This window comes from Dermacentor silvarum, chromosome 4, assembly GCF_013339745.2.
Source record: "Dermacentor silvarum isolate Dsil-2018 chromosome 4, BIME_Dsil_1.4, whole genome shotgun sequence".
Classification (NCBI taxonomy): Eukaryota; Metazoa; Arthropoda; class Arachnida; order Ixodida; family Ixodidae; genus Dermacentor; species Dermacentor silvarum.
In genome coordinates this window covers 25,188,597-25,206,533 of record NC_051157.2, presented here as the reverse complement: position 1 = coordinate 25,206,533, position 17,937 = coordinate 25,188,597, and the positions used below count along the sequence as shown (strand labels likewise).

Here is a 17,937-nt window from a genome sequence, read left to right as displayed (position 1 = left end):
TCGTCATTCGAGGTTCTCATAGCCATGTCCAGATACGCAAAAGGCTGATAATTTTGCATCATAAATTTCGACCAACTTCACACAGAAATTCTCCCCATCAGGCGAACATCAGACGAGCGTCTTTATCAAGCCGTGATCCAGCTCGCTTCATGCTCGCCCTATATGGTGAGGCACGAGCAGGCACGTCACTCGTGGGCATCGAATAAGGCCGCGACAGGGGCGATCGTCAGGCGTTCAGTTATGCTTTTCTGCATGAAATTGACAGAAATGCAATAATAAGCTGTCAATTTATCAGCGACGATATTTCGCATTTTTAGAAAAGGTTATGGGCTCCTCAGATGGCACGCTTCAAGTCTTCCACTGGGACTAATCACATTACTTTTTTGGGGTTAAAGAGTGAAATAACATAATTTGCATAAGTATTTGTCTATTTTTGGCTAGAGTCATATTTTAATGTGCGCCTCTTAGATAAAAGCAATCAATAGAAAATCGCTTATTTATCGCATCTTCGCTCGTTTAAAAGAATTTTGAACGCAGTTCGTAAAAACCGCCGCTTTCGCATTGCGCAACCGTGATATTTTCCAAGAGCTGGCCAACCGGTATGCTAAATGGTGGCCAACGTGTGGGTCAACGTCATTCTTACCAAAGTGTTGACAACCACAACATTGTTGCCTCGATAACAATCTTAGCTGTTTTCTGGGCCCGTCCAAATGTGCATACAGGCATCCTTTTCAGGATAAAGCTGGGAGCCATGAACGTCGTTGTATTAAACGACTTCGAGAGCATCTCGGAAGGCTATTCCAAGCTTTTGGGGCGACCGAAAGCATTGTTCTTGGATCACGCAGATGTCGCAGGTAACCGAGGCCTCACTATCTGTTTTATTGTCAAGTTAAGAAACATGAGGAGGTAGGGTTCTTTAATGGCGCCTACCCCTTAAGTCCCAAACATTACTCAGGAAAGAAAAAAAAAAGAAGTGACGAACTCCGAGGCTTCACTAGTCCATAGTCCTTCAACGTGCTAGTCCATAACCACTGTGCGGCGTAACCACGTACACAATAAACTTAAAGGAACGAGAACCGCTAAAAGGCATTCTTTGTAGACGAAGGAAGGACTATCAATGTGAGTATATGAGGCAGTGGTTGGTATACAAAACAAATATGAAAAGCTTTCGCACAGAAATCTTTCACAATATCATGTGTACAGATTGACATTCCTAACACTAATGTTTATTAACTATATCGCTATAGTGCGCTGTGAAAAGTGAGAGATTTATATCGGTTTCCGCTTCGTCAGCAATAAATGTATTATTTGGAAAGATACTGGCGCTGTAAGAATAAAGCCTGTAGCCTGGATAATTTAACTCAAACTGTTATTCCAGAAACTATTATATATTACCGCAAATGCAGACCCCATGTCTGCTTAAAAGTGACTTTCTATTCCTGCCAGGTTTGGCTAATCTCAATGGACGGCCCTGGGTTGAGAACAGAAAGTTCTGCGTTCGTTCCATTACCTCAGGGTCGTACTGTGGAAAGACAATGGATCAGCAGATTGTGGTAAGAGTTCGAGTGAGCAACTCGAAAGTGACTGTAATGGTGCCTTCGTTTAATCAGTGTGTTTGCAACGTGCCACGAGATCACTTATCTGCATAGTCAGATAGCCTTGACTCGCTGCTGCGTGACGTCGCTATACAATCAGGACCAAATATGCCCACCAGGGTGTGCAGGTGAAGAGTAAAACTCTTGAGAGCCGTGGTCAAAGCGACAACGTATCTATTTTCATACGGACGCTTTGCTACGAGCTCATCATGGTCCGTGGACTTAAAATATTTACTTGAGATAGTGAAATGCGCTAGCGCTTGGGAAAGCGCCTGAGAACATTACCGTGCCACATTTTCAAACTTCTGTACATGCACCGTGTTACAATGACGTTATAAACTTGTGAAAATCCATTCCGGCGGACGTTGGTGACGCTTCTCGAAATAATCGGTACTTTTCTTGAAAATGTCACGTAACAAACACGGGACAGTGTAAATTAATTATATCATCTTTAGCAGCAACGATGTTCGTGGTTCGGAAAGCTCGCCTACAGAAATTTGCGCTCGCCGCGTGTCTGAACTGTTCCCAGTGACAGCTATCAGTGTGACATATGTTCCCTCCTAATGGATAACGTAACGTTGTCTTGTGCCACTGATGCTTTGTCGCTGAAGTTGGCATATTGGGTGGTTCATCTTTATTTGAAGCTACGGAACTTATCTAAAAGCGAATGGAGGACATCGCTATCGGAGCTTTTGGCCTGTATACTGTTTGTTGATATTAAATGCGGTTTGACATTTTTTTATATATCTGATTAACTGAGAGATCGTCGCACAGACATCATTTTCTGCCTATAATACTCGTCTTTGTAGCGCTTTCTAAAGAAAACGCGTTTTTGGTGCGTACCCTACTGACCGTTCTCCGTGCTTTTGTGCCACCAGGACGAGGCCGTCTACTTGACGAGAAAGATATCCGAAACATGCTAAAGAGCAATACGGATATATAAAATGTAAGTCAACTGAGACAGCGTTAATTAACATTGTGGAAAAAACTAAAATAAACATAGAAAGACAATTATTAACCATGGGTATTTTCATGGACCTGACCAAGGCTTTTGATCTTGTTAACCACGACATATTGCTAAAAAAACTTGAAAAGTATGGTATTCGTGGAGAGCCCCTAAGCCTAATTAGCACATATTTGAAAAACCGGCAGCAGTACGTAGTGGTTGGCAATGTGTCGTCATCCCAAATGATAACTAACAGCGGAATTCCCCAGGGATCCATATTAGGGCCTTTTCTTTTTGTAGCATACATCAACGATTTACCCGACTATCTCTCAGAAGACTGCATTTTATACGCGGACGATACCAATATTTTCCTGACAGCTAATACGGAAACAGATCTTTACAAAAAAGGCAATGATGTCCTGCTAAGACTATCTAACTGGCTTCAATCTAACTGTCTTCTCGCAAACACAAAGAAAAGTAACTATATAGTATTCACTGCAAAAAACACCCGACTAATGAACACTAAAACATTAAACTTCAACAGCTCTTCTTTGGAAAGGGTTAACGAGACGAAATTTTTGGGCGTCTACCTCGACAGTCAACTAAAATGGCATAAACATATCCACGAAACTACACTAACCATCTATAAGAAAATCCCAATACTATATAAACTACGTTACATCTTCCCTTTGAACACACTCCGTACACTTTATGTCAGTTTTATACATTCGCATATTACGTATGCTATTACCATATACGGACTCACGTACCCCACCACTTTATTGCCAATTATTGCAGCACAAAATACAGCTCTTGGAGCTATTCTCTTCCTAAAAAGAACGGACTCAATCACATTCGCCTACCCATTACTTAACATACTGCCGGTGAAACGTTGCATTGATTACCACATTCTCGTTTTGCTCTATAAAATCATGTACAAAATCGTACAATGTCCTTCTGTAAAAATTAATTATCAAAATACCACATATCCTCTACGATCAGTCACCTCGAAAACTCTAACCGTTCCTAAATCTCGCACTAATTATGGATCATTTACATTCTCGCATACCGCATCGCAGCTCTGGAATAAATTACCAACAGATCTTACAGCACAATAGCCATTTATCAGTTACAAAACTAATCTTCGCTCTTTCATGCTCGCGTCACTTGCTTCATAAGTATGTACCATATTTGTACTGTCTCACACATTCTTTTTCGCGCGCGCTCAGGTCTTTATATAACAGCATATAACATAGGGGCCCCTTCCACAACTCCTGCGAGAGTTATAGGGCCCCACCTTTATATCATACCCAATGTACAAATCTTCCTGTGATTAATAAACTCAAACTCAAATGCGGTTTGATATTTTTTTATATATCTGATTAACTGAGAGATCGTCGCACAGACATCATTTTCTGCCTATAATACTCGTCTTTGTAGTGCTTTCTAAAGAAAACGCGTTTTTGGTGCGTACCCTACTGACCGTTCTCCGTGCTTTTGTGCCACCAGGACGAGGCCGTCTACTTGACGAGAAAGATATCCGAAACAAAAGGTGCACCCATCAACGCTGGTGCGCTCGTCCTGCCAAGCGTCTCCAATAACGTGACGGCACTAGTGTTGGGTGCGCGATACGACTTTGAAGACGAGCGGCGCATTTTCTTGAACGGATTGCTCGAGAAGGCGATTCGACGCTTGGCGGCGGGCGCAATCATAACCGTCATGCCTATTGGCCTTAGGGCCGTCACTAAACTCTTCTTCACCAAGTTTGGCCAGTTAAGGAGAATTGGGGAGGACATGCTAACGTTCTTCAGGTACGACTGTCTTGCATTTCTCTCGACACACAATCTTAATGCAAGTGCACGCTCTGTTGGAATGGCGACGATAGTGATGATAGTGATTGACGTGGTAGTAAGTAAAACGGGTAATTTGATCATTTAATGGCCCTATGGGGAAAACAACCAAAGGTCGTCAGAAGCAGACTTTTCCTATGGAACAAGATTTTCTCAAAACCGAACAAAGGCATAAAATAACTTTAACAGTGATTTGGCGTGTTTATTACACATCCACGCGAAGCAATACTACCAATTATGGATGTTTACACAAAAGAAAGGCAAGCTATACTTTTGTTGGTTCGGTAAAGGAATGCGCCTTGATCCCTTTAATGTGCAAATGCTGCCCTCGTCTCATACGCTCTTCAAAAATGATATTCGGAATTAACGTCGCTTCTATTGTTAAAGGATGAACAATCACGGTGCTCTATCTCAGTGGGTGATTCTTTCTGCAAGTAGATGTAGCGCTAGCGGCGAAGGCCGGAAGGACCTCCAGTTTCCGAAAGCCCGGAGCATAGTTTTCCAGGAGGTTGCGTGCGTATTTCTGGGCCTTCAGCAATGTAAACACCGAGTAATAAGCTTTGTTGCATGAGTATTATTTCAGCGACGGGCTTACTTTTCGAATATTGAGGCTAACAATTTCTTCCTTTCTGAACTGCAGCCAAGCAGTAGTATCCGGACAGGCAAGTGGGAGACAAGAGAACAGCATTAACTTCATTGAAGACTACAAGCGGATGATCGCTAAGGAAAATGGCAATGCAAACAGCTGTTTTAAAGGTGTGTTCTTTTAGTGCTAATTCGAACATTTAACACTACCACCATGCTGAACACTTTTGTGGAAGAAAAATGTTTTATGCGCTCAGTGACAATACAAATGGGACATGACATAAGTATGCCTTTGTTTATCTAGCATACACTGCCTGGAAGCGAAAGATAGGCTTACGGAGAGTAAAGTTCCATCTTCGTACCAATAAATCTCGTACGAACCTCTTGTTGCCTATACGATAAATAGTTACCGCCTTGACCACGCATGTCAAAGTATCATAAATGCTCACCTTTACCAAGAAATAATTGCTTGAATTATGCGAAAGCTTTTATGATGAAAATAAATGCACTAAGCTATCTTCTCCCTGCATTGGCCAAGGAAGCTTTTTTTTTCACATAGTAATAAGAGCGAAAGTAAATAGGGAAGGTGGGGATTAGCCTATACATATGCACGCATCACGTGTACTGACCCTTTTCGCGGAGCAGTTTGTTCTAGAGAAACGAGATGGCGCTTACGGCGTCACGCCATACGTCGCCTCAGCGACCGCGCACGAATGCGAAAACATTGCTGCTTCTACCTTGATTCTTCACGATCAGCTGTCGGAAATGCAACTGATTTTTTGCTAAAGCACTGTGCTCCATTCATGCTGGTTCAAATCATGTGGATTGAAGACATGTGCAGTAGTTGGCTGCAAAAATAGTGACTGGAATATAAAGGAATGTAATGAATATGTGGGGCCAAGTTCGCGGACCACTGCTGCAACTGTCCGTACGTGTTTCCGACACTTCGAGATGTACGGCTTTCCTCGAGGATGCACAAATTTGCTCATCCGCCAGCGTTGTATCGCTAACCTTCAAGGAAAGGCCTTCAACCCCGGTACGTTGGCAAGATTAGTACCGCTCGTTAAACAATTATAAAGGGATGTAGCGCTAGGTTCCTGCCATAGTAGGTTTCGCCCACAGTATCTACACACATCTACCCCAACCGGCATGGTAACTTACGCCCACTCTTTCGCCAACGTGTCAAGAATAAGTGAATGGGCGCACACTTGAATAATGCGCACTATATACGCACAATAAGTGACGGTACTGAACGATAGCGCACCAATGGTCGAAGCTGAATGTTTCATGACGGTTCACTAGAGTAAACGAGTTACTAGCAATAATACGTCTTTGCTACAAGGTATTACACTGCGCAAAATAGCTACGTTTCAGGCCTTGTGCGCAGCAAGAACAAATCTAACGGAACGGAGCTCACCCCACGAGCGATTAGGCCGAAAATAACCAGATAGTGGCCGCACCGATGATCCTTACTGAGTCAGAAAAGTGACAAGCCGCTGCTTCAAAATATCCCCCATATAAAGAACGAAGATCAAAACACTATAATCCTGATTCAATTCATGAGCGGAAAGTTTGGATAGCTTCGAATACATATTTAGCCCCACTTTTAGAGCAAGTACCACATATGCTGCTCGCGCCGTTTGGACAAAGCTTAACGAGCTTCGAAAGCGTTTTTACATGTCCTCTGAACCTGTGGCCGAAGCTTCGTGCCGTCCACCCAGTTACCGCCTACGATATCTCCCGAAACAGGTTTGCTAAGCCGCAGCGGCGTCATACACATCCATTGTAAATACTGAGGCAGTTGAGGCAAGCAATGGACGCGTCACCACGTGATCAAACATGGCAGCGCCCACGGGATCGCCGCGAAAAGGGTAAATATTTGATTTATTGACCGTGAAAGCGTTATGAAAGTTTTAAATGGGGTCAATCACGAGCCGAGCTCATAGAGGCGTTCCCCCTAAAAATTATTATTGCCCGCTGCTAGCGTGCTGGCCAATAACGGTAACAGCGATAAAAAGCCAGGGCACCGAACACACAGTAAATGTCCCCTAGTGGACACACCTTTAGTTGGAAATTCTGCCCACTATTAGCTGATGACAAATCTACCGTATGACGGGCCGCTCCGTTTTATAAACTGAGTGTAAGTTAAGCCAGCTTCATTATTCGCAAATGTTTTTGTTGTATGCCCGCTATGTGTCTCCATTTTGGTACCGCAGATGAATTTCTCTTTGGCAACATTCTGACGCTGTTCGGCGCGGGCTCCCAGACGACGTACCAGACACTGGTGTGGCACCTGCTCAACCTGGCCGACAAGGTGGACACTGTCCAGCGCAGGATCAGGGATGAGGTCGACCTGGTGGTGGGAAGAACCAGGGCCCCTCGCTGGGAGGACAGACATGACATGCCTTACACTGTGGCTAGCATCTGGGAACTCTTTCGCTGGAGGACGCCAGTGTTGCTTGGAATACCGAGGCAGTAAGAATAAGCAGTGCTGACAAAACGACGTGCTGCGTTCCTTTTTCTATCTTTCCTTTCGCAAACGGAGGATTCAATAACCTGTTAGCTATATTGTCCTTTCGGTAAATATTCCAAGGAAGTGCCCTATTGATTTGAAAAGTACTCCTAAGTATCAATCTTCACCTCAGTAGCCATATTCCACCAACGTGTACTTGCGGAGTCCATCAGCCGTGTTATAATGTCAATTGCCAAAAAAAGAAGAAAAAGAAAGTAAGGTAACGCGCAACAGATTATCCAACGAAAACTAGAAGTTTGACACATGCCATTTTTCCCCCAAATATCAATTTCTTGCATAATGTCTATTTTCAAACACATTACGATGCAAGAAACTGTGCGCATGGCACAGACATATACTTTGGTCACCTTCGTGCTAATGAATAATTGATGCCAGCAATGACAAAAATTGAAACGACATACTGAAATACGCAAAGAACGCAAAAACGCTATTCACCGATTTCCGTCTACTTTGGGCTTAGCATCGGTCGCAGTGCATTCAGCATGCAACATGAACAATAGCTAGTCAGACCTACGGCGGTTTTCGCAGTTCCTGTCTTCAACTTTTGACCTGTTCGCACAGCGAAGAACATTATCTCAATTTAGTTCGCATCAAAAAAAATTAAGGTGTCAAAACATCAAGGTGGCACAAAGACAAAATCTACAGTATAGTAATAAAGTCACCAGTGCACACCGGCAGAGTTATGGTCTGATATAGCTTTCGCATCTACCACAGGGAAACTTAATTTCGTCTTGGCTTATTCCATGGCTTCGTCTGAGTGGTGGACTTAGTCTGATGAAATTGGAAACGTTGGCAACTGTTGTGTCACCAGCCAATGAGTTTTGAGTAATGCTCATAATATCTGCTGCAAGTTTTAACCATCAGCCAGCGCTTACTTAGCGGTCGGATGTTTTAATATGCGCTTGTTTTGTCAGGCATTGACTCGTCTATGATGCGATCGCATGAAACCCGCGATAGAAAACCGGTTGCCTTTCACCTTCTCCGCGCCAGTTCAAAATGCGTATAAAAACGTCTGAGAAGCCAAAACACAGGCGCAGTCGGCCTAAAGATAACGCGGTTATTATCTTCACCCGGAACAGTGGCGAAAGTTCTACGACCAGCGCCAAGGCTGCGTTTGTCCGGTAAATTTTGTTAAGTGGTAAGTGGCTACAAATACGACGTGCGCCTACGATAACGAACACACCCGGTGGCAGTCGGAATGGATATAAAAGAAAGCTGAAAGACACGTTGTTACGTCCCGCAAGACAGAGAGTGCACTTCTGTGCAGCAACTGTTCCTATACTGGATAACAACAGGTTCAGCCGTACCGCTGAGCATGCGATGCATGATTTTCATGCTTTGTGTGAGGCATCAGAATTCGCGACCGTCGGTGGACTACGTCGCTCTATTCACCGACGTCTCTGTCTGGCCCATACACAGAACGACGGCGCGCCTCGACAGTGAATGGGTGCAAGCAGCCAAGCATAATAAACAGGATGCTGTACAGTTTTTCATAACAGCGCACGGGGGAACGTAACCTCGTAGCTGAGTTGTATATTTTAGTTCACCTGCGATTTATTTTATTTATTTTTTTTTTGGCTAGAACGCACATGCCGTAAAAGATAGGACGCCTGTTGACGTGTCGCTGCTTTTTTTTTTCGCCTTTCTTTGTGCTCGTGGGCCGGAAGTCTTTCCTGTAGGTAATGTTCTAGCCGATCCGAATAAGCAACATTCAATACCGCTTGTGTCCTATTTATGTCACAAGAATTTTCAATATCTGTTTAGTTTTAAGGGAGAACGGTTGTCAGATTTGCAATAGGCATATGCCAGTATAGTTTATGCCAAGTTTATGCACTTATCCAAGCAGTAAAAGTCTTCTTTCATTTGCATACAAGGGCAACAGTTTCCATATAACTAAACTGTTATGGCCGCCAAATATTTTGTACGAAAATATTTCGCGATTACAAAAACACTTGCGAGGTATCATATTGAGTGATGGGAACATACCACGATAATGTATATTCTAACGGAAGGGGGGGGGGGGGGGGCGATCCTGACTAAGTGACGAACGAGAAAAAAGTGCGACATATGCCTCAGCCATGCATGTTTCACCAACGGAAAAAGTCGTATTTTTCTGCGCAACAAGACATCGTGGTGATTTGCATGCTGATTTCGATAAATTGCGTCCATTCTGTTGGCTGATGAGATTTCCCTAATCTTCCAATTGAACTCGTAGGGCTGAAAAAGACGTAGAAGTTGGTCGTTACCTGATCCCGGCTGGAACGGTCGTTATGTCCAACATATGGGCGGCGCACATGGACCCGGAATGCTGGACTGACCCGGAGGAATTCAAGCCAGAAAGGTTCCTCACCAATGAGGGTTCGGTACTAATTGAAAAGCCAGAGAACCTCATTCCTTTCTCTATAGGTAAGAGCACACGTCCTGTAGTCGTTTGTATAACGAGGAGCACCCACCGCAATAAACCTAAGCCGAAAAACTTTCATAGTTTGTTGTTACTCCTTGCCGGTTGTTACTCAGTTTTTCTTCAGAATAGTGATAATTTCAGTCTTGTAAAATACATTAGGCGTTGCCGAAGAGCTGTTCTCAAAAGAGGAAGAAAATGAAGTCATAGATTTTAGGGCACTGTAACCGCCTGCTCCAGCACTCTTAGAGCGAATATGAAGCGAACGTGAGTAGAGAGCGACTTCTTATAGTTCAGTGCTCTTCAATATCGAAAATCATGGACGAACACGGGATAAATCATCGCAGAGCATTTTTATTTTCAGAAATCAAGCACCAGTTGCCTCAGTGCACGTCGTTATCTAGACTATCCACTGCGACGGGATAAAAAAAAAAAAAGATCCAGTGCCCGGTATAGCACAGGCACGGCCACTGGATCAAAAAAAAAAAAGGCACCTTTTTTTTTTTTATCCAGCTGCCGTGGCACAGGTGTGTGAGCTGAATGTCGTAAAAAAATGTGGGCAGCTTGCACTAGTGGTGCAAGGCTGGAGTAAACAGCGGAGCTGGTGATCGACCTAGCTTCTGCCAGGTTTTAACGCGATAGCGTTAAGGGCCCCATGTCGCTGAAAATCCGGCGTCGGTGTCGGCGTTGGCGTCCGCGGCCCAGAAAGTCATCCCCTTATACGGGGTTTTACGTGCGAATACCAGTTCTGATTATGAGGCACACCGTAGTGGAGGACTCCAGATTATATTTGTCCACGTGGGGTTCTTTAACGTGCACTACTACGCAAGCACACGGGCGTTTTTGCATTTCGCCTCCATCGAAATGCGGCCGCTGCCGGCCGGGATTCGATCCCGCGATCTCGAGAATCATCCCCAACCACGCAGGCCCTTAGAATATATTTAGGTACATGTATATGCACACGCCTTCTTATATGACGTGCACTATATGTGGGTTATATTGTCAAACCATTCTGTCATTAATGTTGCTCATACCTTGGCTTACATTCTAGACAAAGCTATACCTCGGAATTTTGAGAATGACAACCCACAAACAAATGTCATCGAAAAAAAAAGAAAGCACCCACTGCGCATGCCTTTTATGTTAAATCTTCTCAGACTGAAATATTAAAAGTGCGAAACAATACCGGAAACCTGAAAATGATATGAATTTTTTTGGCGCGGTAGTGCACTATCTCCAGAATCGGCCCTCGCAAAGTGCCGCGTTTCTACCAGAAAGCTCGACTTCGTGCATAGCATTCGCAGCCAACGTTTCCTGGTATCCATTACGGTTGCATAAGCTGCAGTTGTCTGGAAGCGTGAGGAACAGTCAGGGATCTTTGAACGCTATCGCCTACCACTCTTAAAAGCGAAGCTTAAGCGTCCTCCAAATTTTTACTAGGCTTGGCGAAGTTTTCCTAGGCAATGCCGACTGGTTTTTTTTTTTTTTTTTTTTTTTTTTTTTTTTTTTTTTTTTTTTTTTTTTAGGCACGGTATTCCAAATCGGCTCGCCGCCGACGCGCAGATTCTTGCTTGGCCGCGTGACGTACTTCAAAATGCGCGGCTTCTTCGGGTGTCCGGATCTTCTTTGGTCGTCCCATGTTAAGGCTACATGTACTCGCCATAGAGTCAAGGAGAGTTCTGCCGCCGTCGCGGTGGCTCCGAGAGAGAGAGAGAGAATAACTTTTAATTACTGTCCAGGATGGGGTCACGGGTGGGGAAGGTTGGGAGTTCCTTCCTTCTCCTCTCAGGCATTGGCCAGGAGCCCCTGCTCCTTGGCGGCGGCCTCGGCCATCCGGATAGCCTGGGACTGAGTCTCAGCGTCCGAACTGAGCAGCACCGTCTCCCACTGCTCCGTTGTAGTTATTTTTCTGACTTTGTCTGTGGTGATAATTGCAGGGCAGGCCCACAGTATATATGTGCTTGAGGTCCGCCCTTGCTGTGCAGTTTTTACATCTGTTGCTGTGTAGTTCTGAGTAGTAGTGACTATATATAGTACCGGGTTGGGGTACATCCCTCCGAGCTTTATTTCCTCTGTGACGTCACGGCCAAGCTGCGCCTCCACACTTGCCGGGGAGTGGCTGGTCGAAACCTGCCGAGCCGCCGCCAGAGGCACCAGCTGCCGTCACGGACACCGCGCGCGTTCGCCACAAACGCGGAGGAAACGCGGACGGCGTCGGCAGCAGCTCTGTGCGTATAGTAGTAATAGTAGAGTTCGAGGAAAAGAGAAAAGATGGATGTTTCTGTAGACCTTATAGGGAGCACAGGCTCAGCATCTGAGGGGCGGGGAAAGGGGGATAGAAAGTAGGAAAACCAGCAGGGTATTCAAGGTCGTACTCTGCTACCTTGACGATTCGATGCTGGCTGACCGACTGTAAGGGCACCCTGCCCGAGACGATGACGACTACCCTCTCCCTCCCGTTCTGCGCGTTGCCTCGTTGGTGCTGCTACAGTTTCCTTCTCTCTCTCTCTCTTTCTCCCTCTCTCGCTCTCATTTTCTCTTTCTCTCTCCCGAGCATAGCGCGTGCCGCGCGCATGCTCTCCGTCCCTCTTTTTAACGTCCCATGTCAAGGCAACATGTGCACGGCACGGGGAGGAGGCGACGCACACGCCGCTCCGCGAGGTGGTTGCTAGGCAACGCGCGGTGACGTGATCGCCAGGCTCATTTTTTTTTTTTCGCACTACATGGCCCAGCCAAGCGCTTAAACAGCTCCGCTGTTAGAACGGGCTGTGCGTAGCGTTCCGCGAGAACTAGAACGCGGCAAAATTTTCTCGTTGAGGCAATATTTCGCTTCTCTTCGGACACTGTGATAGTCTTGTCTGTGTTAGAGTCACCAAAACGTACACATGCCTGTAAGTATGAGGCAGCGACAAGGCGATCAGGCGTGTTTCAAGCAATGGAAGCGCCGAATCACATGTCTTGCGTTGGAGATTCGAGAGAGAGAAATAGAAAAAAAAAAGGAAAGGCAGGGAGGTTAACCAGACGCACGTCCGGTTTGCTACCCTGCACTGGGGGAAGGGGGTATAAGGATTAAAAGAGAGAGAAGCTAGAAAGAGCACAGTTGCGCGCACATTTGAAGGCTCGCACCAAGTCTACACATGGTCATCATCAATCATCATCATCATCAGCCTATATTTTATGTCCACTGCAGGACGAAGGCCTCTCCCTGCGATCTCCAATTACCCCTGTCTTGCGCTAGCGTATTCCAACTTGCGCCTGCAAATTTCCTAACTTCATCATCCCATCTGGTTTTCTGCCGACCTCGACTGCGCTTCTCTTCTCTTGGTATCCATTCTGTAACCCTAATGTTCCACCGGTTATCCATCCTACACACTACATGGCCTGCCCAGCTCCATTTCTTCCGCTTAATGTCAACTGGAATGTCGGCTATCCCCGTTTGTTCTCTGATCCACACCGCTCTCTTCCTGTCTCTTAACGTTAGTCCTAAGATTTTTCGTTCCATCGCTCTTTGTGCGGTCCTTAACTTGTTCTCGAGCTTCTTTGTTAACCTCCAAGTTTCTGCCCCATATGTTAGCACCGGTAGAATGCAATGATTGTACACTTTTCTTTTCAACGACAGTGGTAAGCTCCCAGTCAGGATTTGGTAATGCCTGCCGTATGCACTCCAACCCAATTTTATTCTTCTGTAAATTTCTTTCTCGTGATCAGGGTCCCCTGTGAGTAATTGACCTCTAGATAAACGTAATCCTTTACAGACTCTAGAGGCAGACTGGCGATCCTGAATTCTTGTTCCCTTGCCAGGCTATTGAACATTATCTTTGTCTTCTGCATATTCATCTTCAACCCAATTCTTACACTTTCTCGATTAAGGTCCTCAATCATTTGTTGTAATTCGTCTCCATTGTTGCTGAATAGCACAATGTCATCTGCAAACCGAAGGTTGCTGAGATATTCGCCGTTGATCCTCACTCCTAAGCCTTCCCAGTCTAAGAGCTGGAATACTTCTTCTATGGTCATAGATCATACTATGGTCACACATGGTCATACAGAACCGCATATGCAAAAGCCAAGGAAGTATATAAACGAATATCTTTTATGTGAGCCATACGGATCGTGCCGAGGAAATAGGCGTCAGATAGCGTCGCCGGGGGTTAACCTGTGCACCATATCTGTGCACCACTGCGACGCATGACTCGGGAAGAAACAGATGAATCACAAGGCAGCTAAGCTTTCGGAAGCAGCCACAATTCTTTCTATTTAAATTAATCTTTAACTGACCATTCATTGCCAGCACATACTGGTCGCTAGTGGCTCGTATTTCTCGTATTCCCGGTGTATACACCAGGCTTCGGTCAACATTTACTCCTCTTTCGCGTAACCCGATCCGAATCCATGGTTTCCTTAGCGCAGGCATGATTCTGCATTGACCCTATATAGTCGCGCATCCGAGGTTTCGTGTTAAAAATGTTGCTATTAAGTTGAAACACGGAATTATTGCGATGGCGCAAGAACCAAGTAACTCAAAGCAGCGTGTGCTCCTTTTGGGAAAGTTTGGTAGCGATTTAATCTTTCGTGTGCCACGGACGTTCACGTATCCTGTCGAATTCAATAATGCCTGGCCGTTATACGTTCAAGTATCAGTACTTTCATTTATTTACTGTTATTATTGCAGCGAAGCCGTATACCTCTCGTTGGTCGGAAAATTTCGTGGCGTGAACACAAAACGCCATACCCCATGCCAGCTATGCGATAGCTTCGCCGAGCTGGAGAAGAGAGAGGTGAGAGAGAGTGAAAGCAGAGTATAAAAATAGCGGTAAGTGGTTCTTGAGGGAAAGGGAAAGGTTGGCGCTATCTTCTGCAGCCCTTGAGGGAGCACGGCTCAGCGCCAATAGCCTCGCGCAGCATCGCGGATGCGAGGTGGAGAGGAGGAGTGAGGCATGTGTTAGTGGGACTCGTAGAGCTGCTGCCGATGCCGATCGCGTTTCCCCGCATTCGTGCCGAACGCGCCTGGTGTCCGTGACTGCAGCCGATGCCTCTGGCGGCGGCTCGGCAGGTTTCGACCAGACAACTGGACACTAGTTGCTTCCGAAAGACTGAAGCGACAGCTAGGGAAGCTGAAACCAAGCGTCGCAGAAGAGAGCATCCCGAGTTTCGATTGAGGGAAGCCGAGAATTCGCGTAGGCGAGGAAATGAAGATCCGGAGGCTTGTGAACGTGGCCGGTTCAATACATCGCGATACTACGCAGAACATCGCGAAGAAATCCTGAGCGCCAGGAAACTAAGTGTGTGGTTTCCACAATTTAGTAGGCTTTCTCTAGCTCCGCTGGTCTCTGGTGTTTGCGGTAGCAGAGCCATGCATAATTTTTATCTCTTCAATCTTTTTTTATTTTCTTAATAAAAAGCAGATGGCACAGTTGTGAAGAAGACGGGTTATCGAACGCTGGCGAAGGTTCCTGCTAAAACGGTGCTTTTATTGGCCTCCAGCGCAACTGCCAAACTCTACTCAAAAATGTATTGTCGTAACTGACCAGAACATTGGTGTTTGTTACTACTTAGCCTACAAGACTATGAAATGCCGCTCTCCTCATAATCAGGTCGTGGTTTTGGCACGTAAAACCACGGAATCTAATCTAACATCCGAAATGCCACTCACGACTCTTGTGACAACTAACATAGCTTTAGCAGCTGTCAGTCCCTCTTTCGACCCTCCTGCTTGCTAATTTTTGGAACGATGGTTTTCATAAAAAGAATGCGGCCTCTTCCTTCGGTCCGCATAGTGTAGTGATCCAGGCGTGTTTTGCATACGTCACCTTGTCTGCATTACCTGCATATAATTACAGGGTTCTTGCTTTCTTTCTACTGTAATTATTGTTTCCTTGTCTTACTCTTTCTCAAGCGTTGAGTCATAAAACGGAAGCTATTCTCTTTCTTTCCTGTGCCTTCTTTTCTTCTTTCGTAAGCACAATGAATGCCTTCCAGGAGCTAACTGTTGGAGCACTGCAACATATGGGGCAGAAACTTGGAGGTTAACAAAGAAGCTCGAGAACAAGTTAAGGACCGCACAAAGAGCGATGGAACGGAAAATGTTAGGCCTAACGTTAAGAGACAGGGAGAGAGTGGCGTGGATCAGAGAACAAACGGGGATAGCCAATATTCTAGTTGACATTAAGCGGAAGAAATGGAGCTGGGCAGGCCATGTAATGCGCAGGATGGATAACCGGTGGACCATTAGAGTTACAGAATGAATACCAAGAGAAGGGAAGCGCAGTCGGGGACGGTAGAAAACTAGGTGGGGTGATAAAGTAAGGAAATTTGCAGGCGCAAGTTGGAATCATCTAGCGCAAGACATTCTTCTTCTTCTTCTTCGGGGTTTTACGTGCCAAAACCAGTTCTGATTATGAGGCACGCCGTAGTGGAGGGCTCCGGACTAATTTTGACCACCTGGGGATCTTTAACGTGCACTACAACGCAAGCACACAGGCGCTTTTTGCATTTCGCCTCCATCGAAATGCGGCCGCCGCGGTCGGGATCTAGCGCAAGACAGGGAGGGGTAAGTGGAGATCACAGGGAGAGAGAGGCCTTCGTCCTGCAGTGGACACGAATAGGCTGATGATGATGATGATGATGATGATGATGATGATGATGATGATGATTATGATGATTTTCGTTGCAACTACTCTATCAATCTCGGTTTATGTTTATTTATTTATTTATTTTTAATTTCAGGGAAACGAATGTGCCCCGCGGAACCCTTGGCCAACGCGCAAGTGTTCTTGTACATTACGATGATCGTCCAGCGCTTCACCATTCTGCCAGAGGAGGGAAAATCCATAGACCTGAGTTTCGACACTGATGGTCTCTGTGTCCCTAGACTGCAGAACCTGCGCTTCGTGGAGCGATAACAGGAGAGCTGGTGTCAAGTAGTCACTTATATACCACGCCCAGACTTCTGGACACCACAAAGCGCATGTTTATCCAAAGAGCACTTGTTACATGGCGTGGTTCTCACCAGAGCGACCATGATGCTACTCGGTATTCGGAAGAGATGTATTCTCACCCCCTCTTCGAACTTATAAGTGATGACTAAATTTAGGAAGTGGCGACGTGCTCCGTCATTGCTTTAAAGCACTGCAGCACTATCGCTGCTTGGCGGAATCAAGTACCTTTGACGGAGAATGAACAACCGACGCCATCTTCTTTTTTCTCACTTTAATTTATACTTGCTTAGCATAGTCGTCTATCCACCATGGCTTGCGAAATGTAGTCTGATCGACAGGTGTCAAATTAGAAAGCCATGGCACGCGTGTCATTTTCTTTTTTCCGTTGTCCGTTGCATGCGACACATGCAGTGTAAGCGACTGGCGACAAAAAGGGATAATTTTTTTGGCAGTGCTCCTAGGTGGAGCATGAAAGGTGACCACGTAATCTGGAAAACTAGGTTTGCACAGATTGTGCGTTGAAACTTTTTCCAGCAATAAAAGTTGTCTAACTTTGACTAAGCAGATAGCATGTCCTCTGCGTCAGTCCGTACCAAATCACGAAAGCGTCTATAGTCATCGTTCACGCCCTGGCGTTCTTTTTCTCTTTTTTTTACACCCTGGAGAATTGAAAAGTTTCTGCGTGCAATTTCGCTAAAATCTGTCGAAATAAAATGTCATTTATTTTGCCCGCACGTCATTTTGCGGTTATGGTGTTATTTACTCTGCGCCTTGGCAAACGACTGATAGCGCAGACCTCTGCCCTTGACAACTCAAGTATATCGCTTTCTAATACACGCGTGTTCTCAAGCGTTTCTCTATCCTAGTAAAACCTCATGCTTAATGTAGTACTGACACCTATTTTAGGTGCGAAGCACCTTTTGCGCCCGGGCTGCCAGCGTCTCCTGTCGTTGTCGTCGTAGTCACGGTAAGCAAGAGGCTCGTGCTCGCGCTCGGCACGCGCTCGTGCCACTAATCCCGCGTTCGTCGTCGTCGTCGTCTTCCAGAGCTGGCTCCGTTGCCGCTCATCATTCCAGCGTAGAAATTTCA

At 45.6% G+C, this 17,937-nt stretch overlaps 1 protein-coding gene across 1 annotated transcript in view; it reads left to right on the top strand.

Annotated features, from left to right (window-relative positions):
- Positions 1 to 17,728, top strand: part of LOC119448373 (uncharacterized) — a 66,214-nt gene extending 48,486 nt beyond the window's left edge. The window contains 7 exon segments of the mRNA XM_049665155.1: positions 736 to 854; positions 1,447 to 1,553; positions 4,051 to 4,352; positions 5,032 to 5,147; positions 7,193 to 7,451; positions 9,725 to 9,915; positions 16,637 to 17,728. Coding sequence (XP_049521112.1) covers positions 736 to 854; positions 1,447 to 1,553; positions 4,051 to 4,352; positions 5,032 to 5,147; positions 7,193 to 7,451; positions 9,725 to 9,915; positions 16,637 to 16,812 — 1,270 coding nt within the window. The 3' untranslated portion in view covers positions 16,813 to 17,728.
- Positions 17,729 to 17,937: the final 209 nt, after the last annotated feature.